The sequence below is a fragment of the Aulonocara sp. 'chitande type north' Nkhata Bay genome, linkage group LG6 (assembly GCF_057382095.1).
Source record: "Aulonocara sp. 'chitande type north' Nkhata Bay isolate Kocher_YH1m ecotype deep benthic linkage group LG6, A_spYH_male_GT1.1, whole genome shotgun sequence".
Taxonomy (NCBI): Eukaryota; Metazoa; Chordata; class Actinopteri; order Cichliformes; family Cichlidae; genus Aulonocara; species Aulonocara sp. 'chitande type north' Nkhata Bay.
In genome coordinates this window covers 12,178,279-12,202,707 of record NC_141349.1, presented here as the reverse complement: position 1 = coordinate 12,202,707, position 24,429 = coordinate 12,178,279, and the positions used below count along the sequence as shown (strand labels likewise).

Below are 24,429 nucleotides of genomic sequence, written 5' to 3'. Positions count from 1 at the left end.
GACACTTAATAAGCGCTCTGCCACCTAAAAACATCCAAAAAATGTCTGACTTTGTTTCGTGCTGCTACGTTATTATTCCGAAAAGCAGCGAGGTTAAAGGTCACCACGAACACTTTAAACTCGGCGTGCTTGACTTTCTCAATCAGACCCACTAACTCTGCAGACCGGCGTAAGCGTCTGGACGTTACCGTGGCAACGAGCCTTCGTAGTAACAACTTCACAGGTAAGACTCGCCGAAGTATTTGTTAGTTCTTAGTTTAATATTTGGTTTATTAAAAGTCGTTTTTTGAGCTTCGGAGCTAACGCCCGCTGCTTTCTAGTTGTGTAAACGCTGAGCTTCACTGTAAGTCCGTTAAACTTGGGTAAGGACTACTAAAGTATGTGTTAACTTTTTATAACAAGTTTAGCAACTTGCTAGCTTATTTGAGGCTCGTCTCCTTATGCTTATTTAAAAGGATAAAATGTCATTTTCAACTGCACGATCTGACTAAGGCAGCGAAATATATACTGTAGCCAAGCGTCTCTTTGTTTGTGTTTGTTTGTGTTGGATGTACTTGCACTAGACAGTAATTTTACTCGATTTAAATTTGAGAGACTTCCTCAATTTTATTAGAAAGTCCGACTTTTTAAACGTATTGTAGTGTCGTCTCAATCATTCCCCTGCTATTGTGCGCAGCATTCTTTTTTATTTATTCAATGAAAAGCTTTGAATGAACATCTGTGTGAACGTGGAACTGGTTTAACTAGAAAGAAGTATAAGTAGTAGTACTTTAAAGCTATTCACTACCTTAAATTGTGTTTGCTGCTTACAATCGGCATACAATTTCATATGCAGTACATCTGTCTACAGTTTTAAAGCTTAGTTAAAAATGCAGGGTTTATATATTGTGCCAGTATAGTTTGTGATTCAGGCTAAATTTACCTATTTGTCCCTCTCCTCAGAAATTCCAGAGTAAGTCACACAAGAGCTGCTGATGGTATTCCCTGGAGATCAGCATGTTTGATGCCGCCTCACAGGAAAGATCCCGTGATGGATCGTCTCAGAGCCGTGGTAAAGATGTTGCTAGGCCTGGTCACAAGGCGAAGAAAAAGACTCACTCTCCTAAAGTGACTTTACCACCTCTGTGCCCGGAGCCGTTTCGTGTCTTATCAGCTTCTGCAGCCAAGCCCCTGTTCAGTTGTTCCTCTCTCCTCAAAAATGTCCACTCTGATGGACATTTGTCATTGGCAGACTTGCCTCATATTATTGCTAAAGTAGGACCTGGGATAGCCATAGGCAACAAAAAATGGAAAGAAGGACCTCAATTAATGGCTTCAACACTAGGGACAGAAATCCCTGTTAGAATTACTCAGTTGACAACAGAGAGGTACATAATAATACTTACAGATAATTAGACTTTGGCTTTTGTGATACTTTTCAATGCAGTATTTGTTGGGTGTAAGTGTAATTCCAGATAGCATTTATGTTAAAGATAGTTATAATTTATAGCATCAACAAATAAAATTGTTGTCACACTCCCTGTAAATGAGAGAAACTCCTAAATGAATTTCTTGTGTTTCATTTTTTCAGTATTCAGGAAAAAGGTGAATCAAAAACAGCCAAAACTTGCAAGTATAAAAAGATAGCAACCTTGAAACATGGGAGGGCTACCAAACCAAGTATATCTCCCCTCACTGGCGCAGAAGTTGTTCAAATTTTGGTTCAGAAAAGAGACCTGGGAGAATATGAGATTTATTACCTCAAAACAGTAGATGGGGATGCTTACAGGTAAAGATGAGAAAGATTATTTAACACTTGAGTTGAGTTTCATGGTTTGGTAAATCTTCCCTTGTCAAACCATAAATCCACTGACGCATGTCCTCTTTGTTTTTAGACCCTATGACCTGCGAGTTGTCCATCCCAGTGAAGCTGGTCCTGAGCACTATGTCTTCACCTCTAAAACTGTCCTGCATGTTACCCAGACGGGTATTGGTGGAACTGTCAGTCTGGCAGAGTGGTATAGACAGTATGTGCTGTGGACAGATTTGCAGAAAATTGCATTTTTCAGGGACTTTAGACTGCAGAAAGCTTTTTTCTGGTAATAAATGTTAATGTTATACCTTTTGCATAACTCAGTGTATAAACTATTTCCTTTTTTCTTTACATTTATTGTTTCCTTTGAATTGTATGTTTTTTTCCCCAGGTGGCATCAAAACACGCGCAAGAGAATTTTTCAGCGCCGGAGAAAGAATCTGGAGGACATGCTGCTCATAGCTGTACCTCAGTTCAGGAATGCCCTGCATCTATTAAAAGGGTGAGTTAAAGCCAGCAACAGTCTAAAGTTTTCAACTTTGAGACAGGTTCAGATTTTCAACAATAAAATATCTTTGACAGAGTAATTGAAGAACTAAAAGAGACACACTGGATGCCTCTGGATGTCTGTGAATGCCACACATTGACGGAATTCAAGAACATACTGATAAGCAAGAATCAGGAGTGTCTGCAGATATTGGAGAAGTTATCACAGTATCACACTCTCACCCTAAATATGGTACTACACCACAGTCAACTTTTATGGTTTCATCATAAGAGACAACAAAGCCTTTTTTTTAATCAAATGATCTCTAAAGACAATTTAATATCCTCAGGTGAAAGAAGACAGCTATAAGAAACACCAGGAGCTGCAGCTACACTTAAAACTTGCTAACGATCCAAAGAGCTTCCAACAACCCATACATTTGCTCATGGCTCATCAGCGCAAGCTGAAGAAAGAGTTGGCCCAGTCTGAAAGCACCTTGAAGAAATTGGGAAATTTTGCAGCTCTTGTGCATCAGATGATTGTGCAGAGTCTCGTGACAGTCATACTAGAAGATGCTATTTCATTTCTCGATCTTTTAAAGGTTGAAAATGAACTCTTATTAACTGTTTGTGGTTGGAAAAAATGTTGATTTTAGCTGTACAAGTCTTTATTTTTCTCTTTCACCCAGTATTTTTATTGTTTACTGTTCTCAAACAATAACCAGAAGAATTACTGATATAAACCTACAATAACTGTGGAGCACCACTGCTGCATGAAGTAATAGATGATGTGTTAGATGAAGTAAAATGACAATGAAGTTATATTTAATGAAATTAACTTTATGTATATTGTCATTCGTTAGAGCAAGGAACTGCCAAAGCGCTCTCTCTTCCACACCGAGCTGCGTTTCAGTGCTGATAATCAGCTGACAGTGGAGCCCCCAATACATCTGTTCAAAGAAGCAGTGAGCCAAGCACTTCTCACTGTAGGCGACTCTATTATTCAGGTAATTTACACATTTCAGCAGATGCAAACACAGGAGCAGTTTCATTTCTGCAGGACAATCATCATGTACAGAGGGGAAATAATTATTGGATGCTCTGCTGAATTTGTAAGTTTGGTCACTTCCAAAGAAATGAACAGTTTCTAATTTTTATGGTTGTTTCATTTTAATGGAGAGAGACAGAATATTAATACAAAATCGAGACAAAAAACATTACAGAAAAGTTATAAATTCATTTGCATGTCACTGAATAAAATAAACATTCGATCCTCACTTAAAACGCAACTTAGTACTTGGTGAAGAAGAACAACGATAACACGTTTCTTCTACTTGGTCACCAGGAGGGCTTTTGGCCCTATCCTCATTTTAGAAACTCTTTAAATCCTCTAGGTTTTTAAACCTGCTTGGTAACTCAAATATTCAGCTCCTCCAACAGATTTTCTACAAAATTGGGTCTGGAGACTGGCAAGGCCCCTCCATCATCTTAATGTACTTTTTGCTAGCCACTTCAGTGTTGCCTTGGTGGTATGTTTTCGAGTCATTGTTATGTTGAAATGACCCATCTTCAGTGTTTTGACTGCAGAAAAGAGGTTCTCAATCAAGATCTTACATTGCATAGCCCAATCCGTTCTATGCAGTTGGATTTGTCATAACTAATGGACTGATTAGATTCAAGATGCAGACTCGGTGGAATTAAAGTGAGACAACAACAGAATGTGACAACAGAAGGATTTCCAGTTACTGATTCCTAAGCTCCGCAGAATATTTCTCCACAGGAATTCTGTCTCTCGCAGTAACTCACTCTGAAATTACGCAGAGAAGAACGAGCAGGTGAGCCAACTTCTCTGTTTCCAGTCTAATGATCAGGCGACAAATGAAGGCTGCTGATCAATACTGATCAGACGATTACCAACATGGGAATTAATCAACTCAGTTGCGCTGACCTGGAGGGCAGGCAGCAGGGGAGAATCTTGCCACTGAAACACAAGGTGTGGTTAGTCATTCACACAGACACACACATGCACTCACACACAGAGAAAGGAGAGATAGAAATTGCAGAGACGAGCAAGACGAAATGAATGAGCCAGCACAGGAGGACTGCAGGACCATGACAGGAATGTAAGTGGTGTGCTTTGATTGATTGGTTGTAATCTTTGTGCCATGAGGGCTGCGTTTTAAGGCAGAAAATAGTTATTTAGCTCAATAACATACAGATTATTTTAACATTTATAGAATTTGTTTTTTTCTGGATTTTTTTGAGGTTGATATTCTGTCTCTCTCCATTAAAATAAAACTACCATAAAAATTACATACTGTTCATTTCTTTGTGAATAAGCAAACTTCAATGTCAGCAGGGGGTCAAATAATTGTTTCTCTCACTCTATGTTCTGTGAATAAGCCTGATTTAAATTTGGCCTTTGAGACTGTCTGCTTGTATTTACTTCACATCAAACAATTATGCATAGTATAATCACATCAGTGTTTTCTTTATGTTTAGTCAAGCAGCAGCCATGAGTTTGTCTCACATCAGCTTTCATTACTTGTAGAAATGTGATGACTGCGGGTTTTTCCTAGAGGTCAGCAAAGATGTGCTAATCTCTGCTCAGGATTTAGACCATGACTTCAGCTGTATTAACCCTTCTGTAAATACAGGTATGACCTTTTGTATTGGAGTGTTACGGCTCCTGTTTCCTTTATATGAGCTCCTTCTGATGTAAACCCTCAGTACTGATGTGAAAGTGTGCCTGGGCCTGGTCTAAATGTGTCACAGATTTTTTTTTCTTTTTTTCATTCCCAGTGGACAAAAACACTGATGGGAACACTAGTCAGATTCTGAGAGACATGTCAGCTTGCTGGCAGACACTGCCTAAAGTTGCTTTTCCAGTGGTGCAAGGCAACATGGTGCATGGCTGCTACTCTCCTCTCTCCAAAAGCCAGCTAGAGTGGCACATCAGCATCAATGACATCACAAAAGAAGTTGAGAAGGAGCAGTCTGAGATCATGCAGGCAAGACTGTCACTTTCAAGTCCAGTAATAGCCGTATTAAATGCATTAATCAAACAATCAGATTTATACAGGTGTTTTGTTTTTCTCTGGACAGGAAGCCGAACTAGAGATCCAACAGCTGTATGAGAGCTACGCATGGATGGTACAGATCCATTTGTTTACTTGTCAGTGGAGTCGAGCCTCATTGGAATCCATGAGGGGTCGGCCTGCGTCAGTGTACGAGGAGAACATTAGGAAGGTGCGCAACTGGGCTGAAAGAATCAGTGCAGCTGACTCGTCATTTTCTTCCTCCAATCAGCTGTTCGTCATCCACTGCACCCACACAAAGGAAGCTCTAGGTATGTCTTTATCGAATGAAATGGAAATTGTATCTTGAGTATAGCTTGAAGATTCAAATACTTTCATATACAAGGACCTTTCTTTGGTCAATTCAGCATAGCTTCAAGAAGGAGGAACTAATTGTTCAGTGACTTTTTAAAATCGTGAAGTGCTTTAATGTCCTGGCCCTTGGTAGATAAATTCATTACTTACACTTTGTTCTTCATAATAAATGACCTCCTCATCTCTCCCTGTGTTTCTCCAGGGCAACGGCTGAGGTTCATCGAAGAGGAAGTGCAAGAGCAACTAGTTGAGCAGATAAGGAAGGAGTCAGAGAGCCTCATATCATATTTGGAGGGAGCTACTGCTGAACTCAAGACAGCACCTCAAGACTTGCGTGACTTCTCAAAATATGCTCTTAGGGTACAGAAACTTTTTAAAATTACTTATTTGCAAAAAAGTGTAGAGTGTGATAAAATATAGGAAAAACAGATAGATAGTCTTTTAAGTGAGGAGAAAAAAAAGTCCTTGGTAAAGACTTTAGGCTACTTTTTTGTGGTGTACCCAAAGAAGGAGGGTGGTCAGAACATTCACATCCTCTGGAGGCACCTCTTGTCTTGTCTCTTGACTTCAGCTAAATTATTTACATCAAAGACTGCTTTGTAAGGGTAAATGTGTTCTGAATTTAGATTCCTTTATCCAGGTGATGCTTACTGCATTAAGATGTACATGCTGTTGTTTGAAGACACAGTAGTGAAGAACCCTAGTCTTCACTACTCTATCTATCTATCTATCTATCTATCTATCTATCTATCTATCTATCTATCTATCTATCTATCTATCTATCTGTCTGTCTGTCTGTCTGTCTGTCTGTCTGTCTGTCTGTCTGTCTGTGTATGTATGTAGTTAAATTCTAAGCAATCTAAGCAAAATTATAAATCAAATTTTTTCCTTTGACAGGTGAGGGAATTTGTGAAGGTCTTGCCTGACAAACAGAAATATTTGGAGTACATTCAGTCTCTTCAAAACACGATTTGCATGAACTATAGGAATATGACAGAGGCGGAGCTGACTGTGGAAGAAAAGGTCTGAAAGCAAATGCAAAGAAATGGCAAATACGCTATAAATAACCACATTATTAAGCGTATCATGGCTTTACATGGGATGTGAGTGTGCTCAGGTAACGCCTCGTGCTTCTGTTTGTGTTTTATATTTAGATGCTGAACTTGTGGAATTGCTTTATTCCCCTGTTGAAGGAAGCAGACGACCTTGTTTGCCGCCATCATCCTTCAATGGCTAAAGCAGTGGACATGATGTTCTCATTTCTGTTCTGTGACCTTAAAAATATCGTCTCTGACTCTACATCTGGACCCTTCCTTGATCCTTGCCAAAATGCCAAAGAGATGATGTCCAAACTGAACTACATGTGCATGCATGTAAACACTCTCAGTGCAAAGCTGGACCTGCTTAGTAGGAGCAGTCAACAGATGGGAGGTGAGATGATGCTGTATTTTGAATATTTGAAGGATTGAAAGGTTTGGTTTGGTGAAGATTAAACAAACAGGTGCTTACAAATAGCATGTTTATTCTCTCTATTCTGCTTCCTATTAGAACATACAATAGATCTCACCGTATTGACCACAGATGTTCAGAAGGTCATAGCCCGCAAAGACTTGTGGGAACTGATAGCAGTCTATACTACATGGCTGGAAGAATGGAAGCCAATGGTTTTTAGTGAGGTAACTTGAAATCAACCCTTTTCTCTGTTAAACATATTCAGAGTCAAGAACTGCCTCTCATGTTAATGAGATGACATATTTATTTCTTTGTACAAAAAAATTGCAACGGGGTATGCCAATCACAGGTTACCCCATGATACAGTCATGTAAGGCTATGCTAAATGTACATAATGGTTAAAATCATTTTTGATGCTTCTGTACTGGTTAATCCACCAGTATGTGCAAGCCCATTAATCAAAATGATACTTTTACTGCTAAAATAGAATTAATGTTATATGTGAATTTTTTAATCTGCTGTTTTACAAAAAAACTGTAAAAAATAGTAAATCAAATTATTATTTTTGATCAAGACGCCAAATTACGCTTATTTGCTAGCATTCCTGAACAGAAGAATTAGTGGTTGAATTTTATGCTTGATTAATTTCTTAATTAATTAAAAAATTCCAGTGTGGTGCCACATTTCTAAAAGACATGTTTTTCTGTTTTTATAATAGGTCATTAAATAAAGCATTGTACTTATATAAATTATATCTACTGATATTTAAACTGTATAGATGTATAAATAATGTTTTGTTATTCTAGCAAACCCTGAGGTATAAATATTGCCAACAGACAAATAACACATGCATTTTTCTGTCAGGTTGTGGTCTCTGAAGCCCAGGATAAAATTACAGAGTGGAAGGAGCAGGCTCAATCTTTAACAACCACCATACCTGCCAGTGATGCAGTGCTGCAGGAGATTTTAGGATCTCTGGAAAACATAAGCCATCAGCTTTTAGTCCTGGCCAAGCTACAGAGCCCCACACTGAAAGGAAAACACTGGAGAGCCATTTTAGAAGGTCAGAGAGTGTGCCTATGCTATAGCACTTCCATACTTCTAAAATCACAGTAAATGTAATAGAACTGAAATATATGTTCTCTTGTGCAGACCTGGGCCTAAAATATAAATCAGAGAAGAATGTGACTGTTGCTGATCTCATGTCTCAACAACTTGAAAGTCATCAGAATCTGATTGACAAGGTAGAACACGAGAGAGGTTTTAACTAGAGCAGCTTTGGCAGTTCTGCTAAAGGGAAATAACAGGCAAACAGTCTGCTGAAATAGTTGCTTTTGAAAACACGCAATACGAATCTGACATAAGACGCTGTGTTTTTATTTTGTCAGATTTGCAGATGTGCACAAAGGGAGTGTGACATGAAGCAAACTTTCCAAAAGCTTTGTCACAGATGGGAAGGCAAACTCTTTCAGTTGGATGTATTTGCTCCCCTTTGCGTGGAAACACGGTGCAAACACACTGGGAAGACCACAGAAGGCGCCCTTCTCAATGTGCTAACTGACAGGAAACACCCCAGTGATCCTAGATTTACTATAGGTGAGGCTCAAGTCACTGCAAGCATTATTTTTGAATTACCTTCTAGCTGCTCTGCTTGGAGGAAATGTGTATTTGGTATATTCAGCTTACATGTTGCTTACATTTGCTTTGTGTTTCCTCACACAGATCTGGGAGTACACTTTGCTGAGATTGAGACCAGTTTGATGATGCTGTCCACAATGTTAAAGTCCCCATACAGTGTTGAGTTCAGGCTGCCGCTGGAGGACTGGATTCAAACACTACAAGAACTTGGTAAAGCGGCAACTAATTTTATCTTTAAAAATTGAAAGACTAAGAGAGAATTTATCTTAATGTCCATAAAAAGTTCAAACAGACTTGTAAGAATTATTTTCCCTTCAAATATTTGTAGAGAAGCTGCTTGCTTTACTTGAAAGATATCAGCAAATGTGGGCCTTCTTAACCAACGTGCTTGGTGGGACATTTTTCCGTACTCAAAGAATGGACCTGGTAGGTTCTTGTGCCTTAAACTGTCATGAATGTGAAGTCAGTGTGTTTGATTAATGATGTTTTTTTTAATCTTTTTTTATAGCTGAAGCATTTTCAACCAGTTGATGAGACATTCGAGGAAATGATGGCCTCTATATCAAACGAACCCCGTGTGTTGAACTTAGTTTCCACTGAAACAAATGACAGATTTCGTGGTGATAGCCTTTGCCAGGTTCTTCTTAATGGTTTGTCTGCAATGGAAGTCATTTCAAAACAAATGTCAGATCTTCTTGATGACCTCTGTGAAGAGTGTCCCAGATTCTGGTTTTTGAGTGAAGGGGAAGTGATGCAGATACTCTCTTTGGACCCAACACCTTTTGAATTTCAACCCTTTGTTCAAAAAAGCTTTAAAGGGGTTCATTTGCTTGAAGTTGACTGTGAAATACAAAGAGATGGTGATTCTATATCTGAGTGCCAAAGGCAGATGAAGGTGCTGGGTATTTTTGGCAGCTTCCAAGAACACGTTGCCTTTCAGTCTCCTTTAGAACCAAATGCAGATGCTTTGAAGTGGTTTTGTAACTTTGACAAAAAATTAAAGTTGACCATGGTACAGCTTCTGACACAGTGTGCTGTTGTGAGAAAACAGCTCGAACCATCCAGTCAAAATTTAGCAAGTGACACAAATGCTAGAGACAACCAGCTCCCCAGTGCGGTAGCTGTGCTGGGCCTGCTTTCTGAATATCCTCTTGAGTGCCTTCTGGTGGTGGAGAAGGCAATGTGGTGCAGTGTTGCTCTACAAGCTTTCCAAGAATCGAGCTCAGTGAAGTTCAGCACCATAAAGGCACATATCGCCGCAAAGCTGAAAGACCTTAGCCATTATATAAGAGACGGAGTCACAGGATCTAAAACTGGAACTCAAGTTTCCAAGTACACAATGATGTGTCTGCGAGCTTTACTGCAGCTTACAATGAATCATGCAGAGCAACTACATCGACTCATGGATGTTCCGTGTGCGCGGGAGTCATCTTTTGAATGGCTGAGTTGTATGAAATATTATATTAACTCAGAGGATTATAATGATCCAGCATGTTTTGTGGATATTTTGGGCCATCAAGTCCAGTACAGCTTTGAATACTCTGGCCCAGGAGAGTGGGAGATGGTGCATACACCTTGCACAGACCGGGCAATACTAGGGATTCTTATTGCTCTGACAACCTACAGATGTTGTTCTGTGGGTGGCCCTTCCATGTCTGGAAAGAAAAATACTGTGATCCAGTTAGGAAAAGCGCTGGGGCGACAGGTTGTCCTAAAACAGTGTTATCCAAGCATGATGCCTCGTGTTATTCAGCGGATGTTGGTTGGGGCGCTTCAGGCAGGGGCATGGCTTGTGTTGAACTCTGTGGACTTGCTAACACACAGTGATCTGTCGATACTAGGACAGCATCTAGTTGACATACACCAGTCCTTCAACATGTTAAGAAGAGATAAAAAGGAGAGGCTAAATTGTGAGACAGAGATGAAAATTTCAGATGGAGTCGCGGGATTCACAAATGCTGCTGAGTCAGAATGTCACATGACACTTGCAGGAAAACACATTTCTGCCAGTCTCAGCTATGGATGTGTTGCCATCTCATCAAAAGAAAATATATCTAGAGTTCCTGAAAGTCTGCGATTTGCTACAAGATCTGTCGCATTAACACGTCCAGATTACAGAATAATTGCAGAAGTAATGCTAACTTCCATTGGTTTTTCAGACGCCATGTCGTTAAGTCAACGTCTGGTGTCCCTCATTAGCCTGGCTCAAGAGTCCCATTGTCTACCTGATCTTTTCTCTGACAATGACAGCTGCTTTCTTGTTATCCTGCAAAAGATCATCTCAGCTTCTGAAAGACATTTGCAGCAGGTTGTAAGGGATCGAGAAAATTCAAAGTCCAAAGATTCACTCGACACTGATCTTATGTCGTCACAAAATGAGCCTATCAAACCTTTTGAGGAGGACGGAAGGAAAACTGAAAAGCCTCCAAAGTCACACCGTTGTTATTTGATGGTTGTACAAAGTTTAATGGAAGAGGAAGCGATTGTCAGAGCCATTCTTTCTGTACTGCTGCCCGAGAAGAAGGCCACCTCACAGTTCTACATGCTTTTCAAAGACGTTTTTCCTATAGCATGCCAGTTTCCGCTTGTCCAACAATTTATTGAAGAAGCTGAAAAGAACCAACTTGAAGATGCACTTAGAGAAGAAATACAACAAAAACACTTCTGTTGTGACACAGACATCATTTGCAATGCTCTTACACTCTACCAGACCATGAAATTGTCTCAGGCAGTTTTGCTTATAGGGCCCCCCGGGAGCGGAAAGAGCACCTGTTACACTGCTCTGACTGGAGCACTGAATAGCCTGGCTACTAAGACAGTGGAGTTGGTTTTTGACAAGGACAATACGATTGATGCAGGCTCTCCCCAGGCAGATCAAAAGATATCTCTTTCAAACTGGAGCTTTGTTGAAACTTTAGTCTTATTTCCTAACGCTATGTCCCATGATGAGATATTTGGCTGCTTGTGTGAAAAGAGAGGATGGATAGATGGAGCTCTGGCAAAGGTGCTGCGAGATGCAGGAAGGCGTGAGCATGCAAGCTTTAAACTCTGTAACAATGAGAAGAAAACTGGTGAGACAGTAGTAGTGAAGTGGCTGGTAATGGATGGGGAGCCTGTGGGGCAGCCCGGCTGGTTAGATTACCTAACCACACTGTGCAGTTCTCAGGATGCCTTTCTGGGTCTGTCGTCAGGTGAGACATTGTTGTCTCAGTCAAAACTAAAGCTGCTTATGGAAGTCACTGACCTATGCAATGCAAGCCCCTCTGCAGTGACCCACTGCAGCCTTGTTTATGTCACGGGAGATGATCTGTGGAAGTCTGTGTGGAAGAGTGAAATAGATGCTCTCTCCTTTAAATACAAACTAGATCACAGAATTGTGAAAATGTGGAATCACTTGGCTGAAGATCTTTTCTCTAGCACCCTTCATTTGCTTGGGCAAAGGAGTTTAACCTCTGCAATCCACACTGAAAGAAAATCTTGCAAAGCCCCCACACACGGACTGCAAGAAGTCATGTCATTTGTCAGGATCCTGCATGCCCTCCTACAACATTTTGGAAAGGAAGTAGAAAAACCTGAGTCAGTGGCACATATCGACACAACAGGTAAAATAACTTGTAACAAATGTAAAACCCCGTAAGCATGGCATAATTATGTTACCCTTACAAAAACGTCATGTCCTTCCCCTCTACCAGATATGCCTCCAGCAGCCACAGGTGCCCAAAGTAAGCAGGAGCAGCTCAGCAGAAACATTTTTCTCTTGGCTTATATCTGGGGATTTGGTGGTCGCCTTCATTCTCGGTAAGATTTTTTTTTATTAAACTTTTTTACTTGGTCACACATTATATATTTACACATACTGAGTTCTACTACCGCCTGTCGATATTTCTCTCTGTAACCAGTGTTCTTCATATATTTCTGTTTTTATTTAGCCACTGGCCACAGTTTGATTTATTAGCCCGCCAAGTGCTCCTAACTTGCAGATACAAAATTGTGGTCCCTGATGAAGTCAGTGTGTATGAACACTTCTTTAGTATCGACACTAAGATGTGCCCCACGAATACGCTGTCGACAGGCTCTGTCATTCCAATGGTTTGTACTTAACATTGCACCTACTATACTTAGAATACATACAGTATTTGTCGCTGCTTCTGAATATTAACAGGTGTCTCAAATGTTTTTCATAGTACAGGAAATACACATATCTCCTGAACCTCATGTTGGAGGCAAAGCAGCCAGTTTTGGTTTCTGGAGAGCCTGGCTCTGGAAAAACCACACTGTGCCAAACTGTGCTGACTTTTGACAAGCCACACATTAACCTACCAGCCAGTCCACTTCTGAGCTCCAGAGACTTGCACACTATACTGAAAAGCATCAGATGCCAGAAGAACTGTAAAGAGACTACTGGCTTCATGGCAAACCAGCCACGCTTGTTTTTGTTTGTTGATGATTTACATGAAGCCCCCTGTGGTGAGTAACAAAATTTATAACAGAATTTATGTGATTCAGTTTGAACCAGATTTAGTACAGTGTGAATCTTTATGTTGTCATTATGCCTGTCATTTTTGTTCATAGACGTCTTTGGAACGTCTGCAATGGCTCTAGAGACACTAAGACAGAGTATTTCAAAAGGAGAGATTCTAACATTTGACACCTACAGCTCCGAGTTGTTACAGTCGGGAACTATCAGCTACCTGGCTGCATGCTGTATATCCGGATTGGATCATTCCCACAGCGGTGTTATATCCCCACGGCTCTCACGCCTGTTTTCTATCTTTGTGCTTGATGGCGTATCCCCAGACATTTTAATGTCTATCTATTCTCCCTGGCTAAAAATCTGGCTCAGTGAAATGCCACTTAATAGGCACATTGGTGAGGATATGTCATCTTCCATCGTCACTGCTACTAATGAGCTGTATCATGCAGTAAGTGACAGATTTCAGCCCTCTGTGCAGAGGCCTCATTTCATATTTTCCCATCGTGATCTTCAGAAGGTGTTTCAGGGGATGTACCTATGGAGGTCTGTAATCTCAAACAAGGAGAACAAGGAGGTTTCACAACCAGGCTTTCCTCCAGCATCGGTTCTCAACATAGTACAGGTGTGGATGCACGAGTGCATGCGTACTTTCAGTGACAGGTTGTGCTCAGAGGATGATAGGAAAACTGTTGTGTCACTCATAGCCAAGACAGCAGCAACACACTATGGAATGAAACTGGCTAATGAAATCGATGGGGACAGTCAGCCAGCAGGTGAAAATACAGACCCTGTAGATCTGCCTAAAGATCTAAACCAGCAAAGCCAATTGCACAGCGCATTAACTAAGCCTGAAAACATCTTTCAGCAACCACAGATTCTTCAGTATTTGGAAGACACGATGGCACAACTTGCATTTGGTCCTGATCTCTCTGAGGCCCTGAAGTCGATAAAACAATATTTTAAATTTAGCCCTTCTTATCAGGAGCAAGACCTTGATACGCTAGTGCAAAAGCTGTGTGTACTTACGGACGGAAAAGAAGAAGGTGAAGGACCTGACTGCAGCATCACAACCAAATACATTTTACACAAACAGAGGGTGAGTCAGTTGTTACACATTATCAGGGCTTTGCTGCTACCTCGAGGTCATGGAGTGCTGATTGGCTCAGATAGGGGCACAGGCCGCAAAACCACTGTCTGTTTAGCTGCCCACCTTACAGGCTATGAGTTATTGGAGATACATGCTGGTAATCAAAATAATCTTCATGAAATCCTGAAAGAAGCTGGGAATAAGACTAGGTCGGATGGAATCAGTGTCATCATACTGGTCCATGAGGAAATCAGCCAGTCTGTCAGAGAAGAATTACTGGTACTGATGGCTCACGGTGCCTGTCCGACACTCTTCACCGACGAAGAGCTGAGGGACCTTGTTTCCAGAATGACTGCAGCAAAATACTCACGAAGATATCTTATGGACAACTGGATGTTTGAGAAGTAAGAGGAAAAAGTAGCTGATCTAATGCTCATCATGTTGAGAGATAGATTATCACCACATAACTCTCCCAAAACAGACCTAAATACGTTTGGTATAGTCAGTGTCAATTTAAACGTACTTAAATACAGTATGTAAAGTGATGGTATATGTTTATGTAACATTCAGTTATACTGTAGATTTGGAAAAAAATTTTTTAAGAAGGGATATATTGGAAAAAATATTTTGCAGTCAGTTTTAAAGCCAACGTGTGAAAACATTTAAACCAGATGTACTGTTTTTCTTTTTTAACAAAGGCGTTTGAGTCAAGTCCACAGAAATATCCACATATTCCTGCTAATGCCATACAGCATGTCAGAAAGCACTGACATACCTTCCAAAAATGAAGCACAAAGCTGGGTTGTAAGTATTTTTATTGAAACCTATGCATTTATTTCATACCAAAAAAACAACTCAAATACTAAACTACTTTTGAAAGTCTGCAGTGTGGCCAAAAGAGCTAACAACTTTACAAATTGGCTCAGGGTTTATTCCTAATTTAATTTGCACATTATTTGTTGTACAGGGACAAATGGCCAAGGCCCTCAGGCACAGCTGTTGTGTTGAGGTGTACCAGCCGTGGTCTAACCAGTCTTTGGTGGAAGTTGCTGTTCAGTGCCTCAAAACAAGCCCTTGTGAGACACAACATCAGGATTAATCTAAACCCCTTGTTTTTTGTTTTTCTCTCGACTGTAGCGAGACATTACCTTTGTCCTTTTCTTTTTATTAAGTGGTTCGAGGAAGCTCAGAGGCCAGCCTGTCTGTGGCTATGGCAGGGATCCATCGGTCTGCATTCCAGTATGCTTCTGTCCTTCTAAGAAATCAGCCTTTCAGTCCTCAGACTTATATGGAATTCATTGCCCACTTTGGTTACCTCTGCAGCCTCCTGCACAAGCAGTGCCAGGACAAAGCCAACAGGTACCTCTGAGACCAGGAGGTTTCCCTCTTTTCCTTCCTTTATCTCCATTGTTTGATATCCTGCTGCACATATAACAACACATTTGTGAAAATATTTCTGTGAACACCTTTTTTCCTGTTAAAGCCAAATTATAGTTGGTACAAAAAGCACAACTTTATAGCACAACTGTACCACAGACTACATCCTCTACAAAATGTCACACAGCTACATTAATCACAGTAACCAAAACCAGCAGGCTAACATCCTATTATGTTTTAAACAGAAATGACCATGTTTGTCCACAATAATATTTATATATATATATATATATATATATATATATATATATATATATATATATATATATTTTTTTTTTAGAATCGCTGCTGCTGTGTCTCGTTTGGATGCAGTGAACAACATATCCATGCAGCGTAAAGAGCACTTAATAAGTGTGCAGAAGATGGTTTCTGAAACAGACCAGGTAAAGTGGAGAACTTTAGCATGTACTGTTTTAGTTGTTGGTCTGCCTGTCTACTACACAAGGTTATTCACATTGAAAAGTTATTTAAAAGATATGTGTGTTCATCACACTTCAAATGCTTATGTAGAACATACTACACATCAGGGAAAAATGTAGTTTTAAAGAACACGTTATGCTAAAGTAGCCTCAGCTAATATTTCAGTTTAAATAAGCAGCATTCGGTTTATAGCACGTCTGCAGCAAAAAATGATTTGTTTAACTACATACACGCCACGCTTCCATCCTCTCTGTCCTGTAGCGTGAGAAAGAGCTCCTTCAAGCAGTAGAAGATCATAAGAAACTGTTTGAGGAAGCCTGTGAGAAGCGCGCTGCAGAGGACCAGCAACTGTGTTACCTGGAAGAGCAGATTAATCAGGCTCAAAAACAGGTCAACTTGTTTTCTTTTTGTTACAATAAGTAGCTCTAAATCCTTGAAATAACTGAAAGCATTTCTTCGCCCATTATAAAATACCTTTTTATTCATTCGAGGTAGTTTGACAGAAAAAACTGGGAACATTTAATAGTACTGTTACACAAAAATGAGCTTTAGGTTCACATGTAATTTTTTCCCCCAGATAAAACCTGCATTCTTGTCAGGCCTTCAGATTCTTAAGTGTTTGGATCCATCGGATGTGGAGGAGGTGCGCCACTACAGAGACCCACCTGTGGGAGTTGTGCAAGTCATGGATGCTATTTGTTTGCTGTTTAGTCATCCACCGGGTTGGGAAAGTGCTAAACAACTTCTTTCCCAAGCAGACTTTTTCCAGGTGGGAAAAAAATGTCTTGCAGCAAATTTGTTACAGATTTCATTGATTGCAGTGGTCAGTGAATTAAATAGCATGTCATAAGTAGGGTAAAGATAAATCTGAAGTTGTGCCATCATTTATCAGTTTGTGTAGTTATGTTCCAGTTTCTTTGTCAATGTAGCTTTGAGGCTTTAAACTTACTGTCTTACTAACGTCTCCTTGTGCAGGAACTGGAATATTTTGACCGCTACAACCTGACAAATGAACAGCTGCAACAGCTTGGGCAGATAGTTCACAGTCCCCAGTTTGTGCCTGAGGCTGTGCGAGAGGTCAGTAAGGCCTGCGAATCCCTCTGTCGATGGGTCCAGGCTGTGTATGAGTACTGCTGTGTTCAGCAGCGAGTGTTCCTAAAGCAGCAGTTGGAGGTTCAGGCTGCAGAGACGAGAAGTCGGTTGAATCGAGCCGAGCAGCGCAAGCAGGAGGTATACAGCTCACTGGAGGCCACTGAGCTTCATCTGCAGTGTGTTCAAAATGACCTAATGGAACAACTGATGCTGCTACACAAAGCTGAAAGTGCAGAGCAAGAAGCTTCTGCATGTGCTGGGCAGAGTGAGACATATGGCAAAGTTTGGAGGGCTGTTGCTCAGGTAATTCGCAAACATTGTGCATCACTTTTAACATATCACATTTAACATACTTACTTTTGAATGTTTCTTTATTGAAAATTATTTTTTCTCTGTTTTCTGCCCAGGATACAGAGGTACGTAATCAAAACGTGCCAGGAGACGCCCTCCTCTTGGCTGCAACCGTCTCGTATTTAGGCCCTTTTGGACCTGATACACGCACAGAACTGCTGCGCAAGTGGCAGACTCTGTGCCAGACAGGAAGCATCGACATAAACCCCAACGACCCCAGAACCTCTCTGTTTACACAGTTAGACACTGTACCTGGTTCCTTATCTCCTGGTTTTCCCATCCCTGTAACTGAGAGATTGCAGTTGCCTTTGGGTCAGGCATTAGGGATGAATGAGTGGCAAACTGAAGACACTCTCTCTGCCAGGCTGATGGTTAAGCTGTTGCTGTGTGGATACAGAAGTACCTACATCCAGCATTGGCCTCTACTAGTAGACAGCCAGCAACATCTGGAGATGAATTTTCCAAATAGTCTCATCCCAGGTATGTGCCTACATTTTCAAAATGATTAATTACACATGTAGCATTTACTTGGACCAACCACAACATGAAACCATTAAAACCAACTATTATTTTGTAGGTTCCCCTTTGTCAGTTAAAACAGGACTGATTCATGTAGGCATGAACACCACAAAACCTCTGAAGTTGTGCTGTGCTATTATCCGTTAGCTTCTTTGCAGAAGACCATTAGATTGTGTAACGTGTGAGATATGACCTCCATGAATTGTACTTGCTGTTCTAACAAATCCCACAGATGTTTGATCAGATTGGATGAGTCAAGACCTTGAACACTTTTGGGACATTCATCAAAGTTGAAGTTGTTGAAGTGTAGCATTTTGTATGTGTACGCTGAAAGAGGCAATAGGAAAGACTGTCGCCATGAAAGGGTGTACATGGTGTAAACAGTGTTTATGTAGGTAGAATGTGCAAAAGTAGTATCTGCATGAATGCAATATCAGCTCTTCCAGCACTGCACAGAGAAGGCAGAGACTCTACTGGCCTGCTACCTTCTTTTATTTCAATATGCTGCCATCTCATCCCCAGATGGTAAATGGTATTCATCAGACCAGCCCTTCTGCTCATGTTCTATTGTTTAGTTCCAACAATCATGTTTAGTGTAGATGCTTGTCTACAAGGATCAACATGGATACATTGATATGAAATAGCAAACAGGAAGTTGTGTGTAGAGTGAACATCCCACAAGACTTGCTTTTCTGGAGACTTTTATCTAGCCATCACAGTTTGTTTGTTACAATGTAACACATGCATGTTTTTATACTTCTGACACATCAGTTTTAAGAATTGACTGTTTACTTTCTGCCTAATATGCACCCTTCATAGGTGACACAAGATAAGCAAAGTTACTCACTTCACCTGTTAGTGGTTTGATTGCTGTGACTGATTTTTTTTATCCACTGCATGCTTGTTACCCTTTTTATTTCTATACAAAGACCGTTTTTATGATTTTTAAATCACACAACTCCATGTAAGACTGAATTGTATTGGACCAGTGTATGATAAATATCTACTCAACAGGAAAGAACACAAAACTTGAGGAAGAAATAGATTTTGGGATGGTAATTTGTGGAGATGACGTGGAACTGGTGCACAAGCTGGACCAGGCTGCTGAGAGAGGTGACATAAGAAAAATACAAGTAAAGGTTGATAGTCTGTTTTTTTTCACCATAATAATCATTTTTAATCTTTTGTTTTGTAGGTTTGAGAGTACTGGTTACTCATGTGGAGCGTGCAATCCCCAATCTTCAGTTCCTGGCCAAGTTGTCACGTCCTGCTGGATGTTACTTTCCAGGATTAAATCAACCTATTCAGATGGTCCATCCTGAGTTTTGCCTCTTCCTCAGCACATGTCTGCCGATTAGACTACTTAACAGTGGTTAGTTTGATTAGTGGCGACAATTTAACTTTACACCAGATTTCATTCCTGATTTTATTTGTAGAGCAAGTAAAATAAATGACATTTGTCTTGGTTAACACCAAATGTTAATGTAGAGACTAGGTAAACTAGATCCTCTTCTGGAAATTCTCTGGAAAACGTTTAGTTAGTAGTTGTCTTGTTCTTGTGCTGTAGGGATCCATCCATCTATCTTGGCTCAGGTACGTGTGGTTGACCTTTCTCTGAGCTCAGAAGACATCCCAGAGCTGATGCTGACACAGCTGCTGCAGGCTGAGTGTAAAGAGCTGCTGATTCAACACTTGCAATTCCAGAATTACAAACAGGAGCTGCGGGAGAAACTGGCCACAGAGGAGGTGACTAGACCAGCCTTTTGCATCATACTGATGTCAAGTGACTTACCTTGTGTTAAACAAAACAGCACTGAATGTAAAGTAGTTTAAAACCCAATCCATCATGGTCATATAAGGAGCTTGCTTATGCTGTAGTTCTTCTGAAAATTGGGCATTTTATATCATGTCATGTTCATGTTATAAGCTGAACACATTCATGCAGAATATTTTGACCTGACTTTTATTGTCCATTTTATCAATGGTATTGTACTTTGTACCAGTTGTGTCCTGAATTTTTTAGGGTTGGTTGTATTTTTTTTCAGTCAAACTGCAGTGTCAGCTTTAAGTCTTACCTAAAAGTTTTATGTTAAATTTTAATAGTTATTTCTGATTCTCATCTTAGGACGCTCTAATGGGTTACATCCTGCAGTCTAACACTGTCCTGCTGCAAGACCCGGATTTTCTTCCCCGTGTAAAAGTTTGTCAAGAAGTGACGAAGAAGCTGCAGGATGAGATGAAGCAGCTGAGGGAGCAGCTGGAGCACCATGAGTCCCTGCTGGCAGTGCCTCGCCACTTCGTGAGGCTGGGTGCCGCTCTCTACCAGACCCTGCAGGCTGTGTCCAGTCTTTCCCCTGCCTATTATTTCTCCCTACATGGCTTCATGACTGTGATGCAAGAAGCTTTCACTGGGGAGGACAGGATAATAGGGAAAGTTCCAGGGAGCATAATACAAGAGTTGATAAACACGATGGTAGTCAAAGTGCTGATACAATACAGGCCTTGTCTTTTCAAGACCCATGCTGCTGTTCTGAAGCTGCTTGTGTCTTTAGCCCTGCTCCAGCACAACCAGCTGTGCTCTGAGGGTGAGAGGTTGGCCTTCCTCATAGGCCTTGGAGACACACAGCATCCTGGGACTGATTCACCATCCTCCATCGCTGATCTTCCCAGCTGGATTTCCCCACTTATCCACTCAGAGCTACTTCGCTTGGAAAAGATTCCTTCATTCAGAGGCCTAATTGCCTCACTCTGTGCTTCCCCGAAGCAATGGCAGGAGTACCTTCACTTTCCTTCCTCTACAGTGTTAGGGCCCGTTCCCTGTCGTTCTCACTGCCATCTCTCTTTGCTGCAGCGGGCTCTCCTCTGGAAGACCATGATCCCCGACTGTCTGGAGGGACTAGCAGATGCCATAAATGCCTGTCAACTCTGCCTGCCTCAAAAGAAAACAGAGACTGAAGCCCCTCTCGTTGGGAACCCAGAGGCATGCTCACTATATTTGGTCAAACATAAGGAGCCCATCATTCTTACATTGCCCAATCCAAATAGAGATATGCAGATAAGCATTGAGCCTCTTTGTTTAATAAACCAGTTGGCCAAATGTGTACCAGGAAAAAAAGAGGTGACAGCACAGTTTTTTCTGCCATTATAGAGTTACTCCTGTAATACAGTGCTTGATGCATTTCTTCCTATGCTTTAGATTCAGGTGAAAGTCCTTTCCTTTTGGGCTCTCTGTGACAGAAATCTCTTCCTTTCAATGCTGGACAAAGCTGCTAATGACGGCCACTGGTTGGTGTTTAACAACAGTCATCTGTTCGAACAACTGGATGATGACGTAGTGGCTAAACTCAGTCATTTAATCTCCTCAGTCAAAGGTAGGGGGTAAATCAAAATCAGTTTAAATGTATTTATAGAACTTGTCCAGTCTTTATGTTTGTGGATTCTTCCGCCTACTTATGTGTCTCATCCTATTAAACAGAGAAGCCTTGTCTGATTCACCCCAGCTTCCGATTGTGGTTTATAACTCAAGAAAACACATCACACCTCATACCAGGTAGATCTATTATGTTGCTGCTTTTTCAAATATTTATTTCCATCTGTTCTATTTTACTCTAAATGTGACCCTAATTTATGAAATGAAGATCTTGTTGTACTGAAGCATACTTTTGTCATGACAGCGAACAACTGTTAAAAGTAGCATCACTGTTGGTCCATTCAGCTTGAAGATTAACATGTAACTCTGTACTTTAGTACACTTCCAACCTTTTACAGTGTAAGGAGAGCTATTTTTCACAGGTATATGTGAAAGATTCCTAAAGTGAAGCTTTTGCACAGACCATGTCATGGTTTGTTTTTAGTGACAGAGTGCTTTATGTAGGTCAGCAGTGGGGCACTTACACATTTTGTTTCTCCTATGCTCGTGTGAGTAATATTGGCTGGCGTGCTGGAAATGTGTGTTATAAATGTGCTTTCAGAAAAACAGCTACTCCAGTTTTGCTCTTGTTGTAATAATCATAATGATTGAAATGACTGTCTTTATTTTTAAACAGCGTCAGTGCGAATGTGTGCTCTGCATCTGGTCTGTGACTCTTCCTGGGATCTGAAGGAGGAGCTGAGCTGTTCTTTGCGACAGGTGGCATCCATCAGTCAGCCACAGTTGGGTATCATGGCTGACAACAAGTCACTCCTCCGCTGCGCTATCTTTCACTCTGTCTTGGTGCAGCGACAGACCTACAAGTATTTAGGCCAGGGAAGAATCTATCACTGGTAAGGAAGTAAATATGCATTGTATAAATTGTTTATGATGAAGAGGTAGAGGTTGTTGTATGATGTTTAAAGATTTATAATCTAAATAAATGTATACATTTTCTTCTTGTTTTTTTGAAGGAGTCAGGAGGACCTTCATGCTTTAGTGGATGCATATATTCATGTTGCCCATCTGTGCCATGACAAGACTAAGGTTTTGCAATATTTAGCAGGTGAAGCAATATGAAAATATAAAACACCCTAATTCAGTTAGTGTTCGATTAATTAACTTTTGCTTTCCATTCGTAGTCAGTCTAGTGTATGGTGGCCATGTGACAGACTCTGCAGATTTGGAGGTGTTGGAGGACATTGCCAAGACCTGCTTCACTACAGCTTCACGTCACTTGAACAGCGGACCGCACATCCTTTCGAAACTTGTCAGAAGTTCTGGTCACTCTGGTAACTGGACATTTTTCTACCAATTTAACTAACATTCACTGTTGACGAGAAATGGTTCAATTTTTTCTTTAAAGCTCTCAGAACACTGGTGCATCAATACTGCACCAAAATGAGACTGAATTCCAGACTTAGAGCTGGTGTGTGTGTGTGTGTTTTTGTGTGTTTGTGTGCGTGTGTGTGTGTGAGAATGCTTTTCTGTTGGCTGCTCTCTGTAAAATAGATTTGGGATGTTTTATGCCCTCAGATTTGTCTGGACAGCTGCAGGTCGTGGAGCAGGGTCTTTGGGAATCAGCAAACATCAGCGAGCCCGTGGTGCTGGGCTTTAATGCTGACATAACGACTGAGATAATCAAGATCACCAGCTACAACATGACCATGTTACTGCAGACCTCGCAAACTCCCCTTCGATCAGTAAGGCGTTTTAGCACCAAAGAAAAGCAGCTTGCTACGCTGCCAGCGTTCAGTGATGCCAGAGTCAGACTGGAGGGTCTGAAGCGCTACCTCACAAGCAAGAATGAAAGTGCAGGAGCTCTTCCTCGTGGTCCTGTGCGTGACTTCCTCCAAGCTGAGTGGGATGATCTCATTGACTCGGTATCCTTGCTCCTCTCACAGCTGCAGCAGCCTGTTCAGTATTCGCTGACCTTCGCGTCCCTCCTCAAGCTCACTGACTTGTCTGGCTTGGAGAGGAGGGCAGAGTTGCTCAGTGCATATCTGTGGCACCATGATGCTTCAGATCCACCTGGTGCTTATCGACTATCTGCTTTTAAAAACGCCAGAGGCCTGCTGGTGGCAATGATGAGAGAGGCTGCTCAAGTATATCGTAAATATATCACTGATATAATTCTACAGTTCCAGGTAAAGCATTCAAATTAAAAATTATAGTAAACACTTATTTCCTTACCACTAAACATGTTAGTAAGGATAATAAGCTCTGATGTTCTTGTCCACACAGGTTCTGTCTTACAGCACATACCCCATCTCACTTCCTCTGGATTCTGTGTATTTGTGTGGCCTGGAACTTAAAGGGGCATCATGGGATACACAACTGCAAGTCCTACAGGACACTGTCTCTCCTCAGTCTTGCTCAGTACCACTTCTTTGTGTTAAAGCTCAAGTCAGGAGCACAAACAGTTCCCATGATACAGCCCCCTGCAAAAGTTCATACTTAATGGATAACAGGAATGTTCACTGTGCAGCCGTCGTTTCCTTAACTACCCCTCAGGTACCAATCTACCACTGCCCACTCTATCTGGACGAAGGGTTGGAGAGTGGAAGCTCAGGACTGGCTGATGTTAACATTATCACAAAAGTCCCCCTTCATACCAATCTAGATCCTCTTCTGTGTAGTTTGAGAAGGGTGAGACTAGTGAGTAGACTCTGACTGTACTCAGCTGCCTTATCTGCTGTGATTGTTAAATGAAATGATGCAAAGATTGTAGTATACAGTATGTCATGAGGACTGATGCTCCTGTGATTTTATGTGAACCTTCAAATAAATTTATAAATCCACTTTCATGTCTCGTCATTCTTGTTCTGAAAAAAAGAAAGAATTTAACAAACTTCTATAAAGTGATTATTTCAGCTCCAC

At 41.0% G+C, this 24,429-nt stretch overlaps 2 protein-coding genes across 4 annotated transcripts in view; both read left to right on the top strand.

Annotated features, from left to right (window-relative positions):
- Nucleotides 1-24,429, top strand: part of fam20cl (family with sequence similarity 20 member C, like) — a 37,189-nt gene that overhangs the window by 11,075 nt on the left and 1,685 nt on the right. The gene's annotated exons all lie outside the window — the stretch shown is intronic.
- Nucleotides 223-24,373, top strand: dnhd1 (dynein heavy chain domain 1). Of its 2 annotated transcripts, XM_086294966.1 has the most exons (45): nt 223-362; nt 943-1,367; nt 1,571-1,768; nt 1,875-2,078; nt 2,184-2,294; nt 2,375-2,531; nt 2,629-2,880; nt 3,142-3,285; nt 4,830-4,935; nt 5,081-5,289; nt 5,384-5,627; nt 5,873-6,030; nt 6,568-6,693; nt 6,825-7,101; nt 7,219-7,346; nt 7,987-8,185; nt 8,275-8,366; nt 8,511-8,718; nt 8,845-8,970; nt 9,089-9,186; nt 9,269-12,362; nt 12,453-12,558; nt 12,690-12,849; nt 12,945-13,227; nt 13,333-14,725; nt 15,020-15,125; nt 15,289-15,397; nt 15,494-15,560; nt 15,645-15,680; nt 16,039-16,141; nt 16,440-16,568; nt 16,756-16,947; nt 17,154-17,573; nt 17,678-18,101; nt 19,155-19,253; nt 19,336-19,512; nt 19,708-19,886; nt 20,266-21,258; nt 21,337-21,511; nt 21,616-21,690; nt 22,187-22,403; nt 22,524-22,615; nt 22,692-22,841; nt 23,086-23,696; nt 23,794-24,373. In XM_086294966.1, exons 2-45 carry the CDS (start codon nt 997-999, stop codon nt 24,220-24,222), a joined length of 13,227 nt encoding a protein of 4,408 aa, XP_086151092.1. In that variant the 5' UTR covers nt 223-362; nt 943-996; the 3' UTR covers nt 24,223-24,373. The 2 variants fall into 2 exon arrangements, with proteins under 2 accessions (XP_086151092.1, XP_086151091.1); XM_086294965.1 differs by having other exon boundaries at nt 15,494-15,680.